At 39.8% G+C, this 6,152-nt stretch overlaps 1 protein-coding gene across 1 annotated transcript; it reads right to left on the bottom strand.

Moving 5' to 3' along the window:
* Nucleotides 1-941: 941 nt before the first annotated feature.
* Nucleotides 942-2,588, bottom strand: LOC131158599 (uncharacterized). Its single transcript, XM_058113465.1, has 6 exons — nucleotides 2,400-2,588; nucleotides 1,946-2,297; nucleotides 1,475-1,699; nucleotides 1,327-1,352; nucleotides 1,144-1,256; nucleotides 942-1,053 (listed from the first exon to the last, which is right to left on the bottom strand). Exons 1-6 carry the CDS (start codon nucleotides 2,586-2,588, stop codon nucleotides 942-944), a joined length of 1,017 nt encoding a protein of 338 aa, XP_057969448.1.
* Nucleotides 2,589-6,152: the final 3,564 nt, after the last annotated feature.

Raw genomic sequence — 6,152 nt, 5'->3', positions numbered from 1 at the left:
TATTACACTTTAAAAGGCACCAACTTTTTTTGATTAGTTAGGACCCCGGTAGTAAGTAGCCATTTCCAGTGCATAAATGTACAAAGGTGGCTTTCACATTACTACACTTTAAAAGGTACCCACTTTTTTTGTTTAGTTGGGGCCCCGGTAACAGGTAGCCCTTTCCAATACACAATTGTTTTCCTCATTTTTTTTTCTTCTTTTTTTTTTTTTTTTTTTACAACTGATCCCTGACTTGTTTCTTGTTTTTATTTGCTTCAAACTTCTTTTTTTTTTCTAAGCCATCAGGATATGGTTCATTAGAGTCCCAAACAACTGAAGTGTATATCAACCAGAAATGGTGTAAGGTAGTCTTTCTAAGTCTTCTAACCTGTGTAGTGTGTATAGCAAGACTTTCAACATCCTTCTCTTGATTACAACTAAATGAAATGGATAAAACTCTCTTTTGGTTCAAACTTTGATTGTACTACATCCTACTTGTCTCATATCCTCAAAAAGAAAAAAAAGAAAAAAAATTGGGCATGTAACGTTCGCAAATAAGGAATTTAGCATGCTTTGAGCTCAAAACCAGTATTTCCCAAAAGGTGGGCCTAACCAACATACAAACATCTATAATATGCAAATATCACATTAAAACTCATTAAGTGGTAGCACACTTTTAGGGCATGCAAATTCTCTCCCCCCAACTAAAATGAAACATTGTCCTCAATGTGAAAGCAAAGGGGAAACAAACTAATAGAAAAAAACAAAAAAAAAAAAAACAATAGAGAGTCATAACCAACAAACATAGTAGAAAAATAAAAGAAAGATGCAAATAAGAACAAATAAAATGAAAAGAAAAAGAAAAGAGTAAACGAGAAAGGTCAGAGGACTCCCCTAGGGTCTTGCAGAAGCAAGACCTCCTAATGTGGATCGAATAGAGTCATGAAGGGCTTGAGACGCTAGTCATTGACTGTGAAGCTGTTGTCATTCTTTGGATCTACAATTTCTACCGTGCCATAGGAATGAACTTTTTCAATGATGTACGGACCACCCCACCGGGACTTCAGTTTCCTAGGAAATAGATGCAATCTAAAGTCATAGAAAAGCACTTACTAAGTAGGAAAAAGTTGTTTGTCTTTGATTTTTTTGTCATGGAGCAACTTCATCCGCTCCTTTGCTAAGCAGGCATTGTCGTAAGCTTCCCTCCTAGATTCTTCAAGCTCACATACTTGCAATTTCCTTAAATCCTTAGCATCATCAAGTGAAAAGTTAATCTGTTTTATAGTCCATAAAGCACGATGCTGAATCTCAACAAGTAAATGACATGTCTTACCATAAACTAACCTGTAGGGAGACATCCCTAAATTTGTCTTAAATGCAGTTCAATAGGCCTAGAGTGCATCAACAAGTTTTTCTGACCAGTCCTTACGATTAGGATGCACCATTTTCTCAAGTATGATTTTGATCTCTCTATTGGCCAGCTTAGCTTGACCATTAGTCTGAGGGTGATATGGAGTAGAGACCTTATGGGTCACTCCATACTTTTGCATGAGTTTTTCAAACGGTTTGTTACAAAAGTGCAACCCTCCATCACTAATGATAGCCTTGGGCATGCCAAAACGTGCAAATAACTCCTTGAGAAAACGGATAACAACCCTGTGGTCATTGGTTCGACAAGGTATTGCCTCCACCCATTTAGAAACATAGTCCACAGTAACCAAAATGTAAGAATGCCCAAAAGAAATGGGGAAAGGTCCCATAAAATCAATACCCCAATAATCAAAAATCTCAAGAGTCAATATGGGGGACATGGGCATTTCATTCTTGGCAGTAGTTTTTCCTAACTTTTAACTGGCCTCACATGCTTTACAAAAATTTTCAACATCTTTAAACATGGTGGGCCAGTAGAGTCCACTTTGTAATATTTTGGAAACAGTTTTCTTAGCAGCAAAGTGGCCTCCACATGTCCCACCATGGCAAAAATGCATCACGGAATTAAATTCATCATCTGGAACACATCTACGCACCAACTGGTTAGAACAATATTTGAATAGGTGTGGATTATCAAAATAATAATGTCCTACCTCATCTAAGAACTTACGCTTGTCCTGGGTGAGCCAATGGTCTGGCATTTGGTCGGTGACAAGATAGTTCACAATATCAGCAAACAAAGGAGTGCGCGACACTGCAAAAAGACGCTCATCAGGAAAATCATCATTTAAAGGGGAAAGGGACACAGATATATCAGGTAACTGCAAACGAGAAAGATGGTCAGCTACAACATTTTTTACTCCTTTTTTATCTCGAATGGTGATGTCAAACTCCTGAAGAAGTAGAATCCATCTGATTAACCTGGGCTTAGCATCTTTTTTTGCCAACAAATATGTCAATGCAGAATGATCAATGAAAATAATAACAAGAGATCCAATGACATAAGAGTGAAATTTTTCTAAGGCAAACACAATAGCCAACAACTCCTTCTCAGTGGTGGTATAATTTTTCTGAGCATCATTCAAGGTACGACTTGCATAGTAGATGATAGAAGGCTTGTTACCAACTCTTTGACCGAGAACGGCCCCAAGGGCGAAATCACTAGCATTAGTCATAATCTCAAACGGCAAGTCCCACTAAGGGGGTTGCATAATGGGTGCCATGGTCAAATATTTTTTTAGTGTTTCAAAAGGCTATTGGAATGCACCAGTCCATAAAAATTCAGTCTCAGTTTGCAATAAAGAACACAGTGGTTTAGCAATACTACTGAAATTCTGAATGAAACACCTATAGAAGCCGTCATGGCCAAGGAAAGAACGAATATCCCTCACTGTCTTAGGGACAGGTAATTGGGAAATCAACTCTACCTTGGCTTTATCAACCTCTATACCATGCTCAGAAATTAAATGGCCAAGTACCAAACCACTACTTACCATAAACTGACACTTTTCCCAATTCAACAAGTTCTTTTCTTCACATCTTTTTAGGATAGCAGTCAAATTTTTCAAACAAGTGTCAAAAGACTTACCAAACACAGAAAAATCATCCATAAAAATTTCACACATCTCATCTAACATGTCAGAGAAAATACTCATCATGCAGCGCTGGAAAGTAGCGGGTGCATTACATAATCCAAATGGCATCCTGCGAAAATCGTAAGTACCAAAGGGGCAAGTGAAGGTGGCCTTCTCTTGATCCTCTGGTGCTACGACAATTTGATAATACCCAGAAAAACCATCCAGAAAACAATAAAAACCATTACCAGCTACTTTTTTTTAGTATCTAAACTAGGAAAGGTAATGGGAAGTAATCTTTTCGGCTAACCAAATTTAATTTATGATAATCAATGCACATTCTCCAACCCATTACTTTCCTAGATGGGATCAACTCTCCACTAGCATTCTCAATGATAGTCAAACCAGATTTTTTTGGTACTACTTGTGTTGGGCTTACCCACTTGCTGTCAGAGATGGGATAGATGATGTCAACAGCTAATAGTTTCAGCACTTCTTTCTTTACTACTTCTTTTATGGTTGGATTCAATCTTTGCTGCGCATCACGAACTGGCCTTGCATCTCTTTCTAGAAAGATTTTGTGAGAACAAATTGCAGGATCAATCCCCTTGATGTCTATAATAGCCCAGCCTATTGCTCCTCGATGTTGCCTCAATACCTGCAATAACTCAATTTCTTGCTTCAAAGTAAGATGAGAATAAATTACCACAGGGAATGTGTCCTCATCTGGGCCTGGAAAAACATATTTCAAGTCTTCAGGTAGTGGCTTCAACTCAAGTGTAGGGACTTCTTCTTCTGATGACTTCATGACTTCTGGTAAGTTAAGAGCTTCAAAAGTTGGCTTACGCCAACTACTCATATAACCTGCATTTAACAATTGAGGGGAACCATCTATCTTTGTGCACTGCCCCTCAGATTCTGTCAACTCTCTAGACAAAGGAACTGTCTCATAAAAAACGTCAGGCTGCTCGGGAGAGTCATTCTCAAATGCATTGTCAGAGCCAAACACAAATAACAACTCTGAAATATCAAAATCATCTATCACATCAACTGCACATACCTCGGAGTCATCACAACCACTAGGCATCTTGCAAGCATTGAACACGTTCATCTCCAATGTCATATTCCCGAATGTGAGATTCAGCACTCCACTTCGACAATTAATCAATGCATTAGAGGTAGCAAGGAATGGGCGTCCAAGTATGATAGGTGCTTGGGAAATGGTAGAGATAGGCTGCTGCATATCCAAAACCACAAAGTCCATCGAGTAGTAGAATTTGTCGACTTGAACAGATACATCCTCAATAACGCCCCGTGGTACCTTCACTGATCTGTCAGCCAACTGTAGCACAACAGAGGTCTTCTTTAGCTTACCTAACCCCAACTACTCATATATCGACAATGGTAGCAAGTTCACACTACTCCCCAAATCAAGTAGAGCTCTCCCAATGCGAGATTCACCGATCATAATGGAGATTGTGGGAGAACCGAGATCTCTGAGTTTCTGGGGAGTTTCACTCAATATCAATGCACTAACTTGCTCTGTTAAGAAATTCTTCTTATTTACATTCAATTTCCTCTTCATTGTGCACAAGTCCTTTAAAAATTTCGCATACGAAGGAACCTGCTGAATGGCATCCAAAAGTGGGATATTGATTTTCACCTGCTTGAAGATCTCCTAAATCTCAGTATGATATTTGTTCTTTAGACCAGATGCAAACCTATGGGGATAGGGTACCACAGGTCGGTACGCCTTACTAGTCTCGGCCTCCACATCAACTGACTTCTTCATATCTTGGCTTACTTCCTCTGGTTTCTCTTGGGCCTCGTCTGACTCCACTGCAACTTCCGGTGTCGAGGCAACTGTTTGCCTCTCAGTAGATATCTCGGGTCAGGGGACTTCCTTCCCACTTCTCAAAGTAATGATGGCCTTTGTCGTCTCAATGGAATCCCCTGAAACATTATGCACTGGCTGTTGTTGCTACTGATATACCTGAGGATTAGGCTGAGGCTGGGCTGGAAATTTCCCTTTCTCTAAGGTACTCAACTGTGTACTGATCTTATTAATGGCGCCTCGCAGTTCATTGTTAGTTATGGCCTAAATTTGCATGAACTGAAGAAGAGTATCCTCAAGAGACCTTTTTGGTGGAACGGGTGCTGCAACATTAGATGGAAACCCTGGAGGTGAGTAGTTCTGAGAATCGGATGTGGCTGATACGGGTGCTGAGACTGTGGTGCAAAGGACTGGGGAGACTGCTAAAACTGTGAAGAAGATTGAGCAGCCTAATCATTCCTCCATGAAAGATTTGGGTGATTCCTCCATCCCGGATTGTAAGTGTTTGAGAAGGGCTGATTGGGAGCTCTATTAACCCAATTTGCTGACTGAATCTGATCAGACCTACTCTCCTACACTACTGTCATTATCGTACAATCCTGGGCCTTATGGCTAGAGTCGGCGCATAAAGAGCACACCTCAACTGATTTTGCTGCTTTCACCTTCTCTAACTCCATAACCTCTACCATCCTAGCTAATGCAGCAATCAAGCCTGGAAATCAATTTCCTCCTTTACATCATATCTACCTCCACCACCAATTGCCTTGAGAGGTTGCACTGCCGTTGGTACCCAATCATATCATGTATTCCACTATTGTGCATTTTCAGCTAAGTAATCAAAGAATGCTAGTGCCTCATCTGGTTCCTTGCTGAAGAACTTCCCATTACACATATTTTGAACAAACTACTTACAATCAGGAGTGAGGGTTGTATTGAAATAATTTACCAGCCTCCAAGACTCAAACCCATGATGCAAACAAATATTAATCAACTCTTTGAACCTTTCCCAACAAGTCTAGAAAGTCTCATCGCCTCTCTGCATAAACTGACTGATTTGCTCCTGTAGGAACTGAGTTCTCTGAAAAGGAAAAAATTTATGTAAGAACTCACGTTGCATGTTAGTCCAATCAGAAATAGAGTTAGGTCTTAGAGAATTAAACCAGATCTTCGCTTTATCCTTCAAGGAAAAAGGAAATAAACGAAGCTTAATGTATTTATTAGTTCCTGCTCTAGTAATGAAGGTAGTACATGCCAACTCAAAATCGGTCAGATGCTGGTAAGGACTCTCAGAATCCATCCTATGGAACTGAGGTATTACTGACAAGATACCA

The sequence above is a fragment of the Malania oleifera genome, chromosome 6 (assembly GCF_029873635.1).
Source record: "Malania oleifera isolate guangnan ecotype guangnan chromosome 6, ASM2987363v1, whole genome shotgun sequence".
NCBI classification, from domain to species: Eukaryota; Viridiplantae; Streptophyta; class Magnoliopsida; order Santalales; family Ximeniaceae; genus Malania; species Malania oleifera.
Note: the sequence above shows the minus strand (reverse complement) of the source record. Positions and strands in the feature narration are given on the sequence as shown.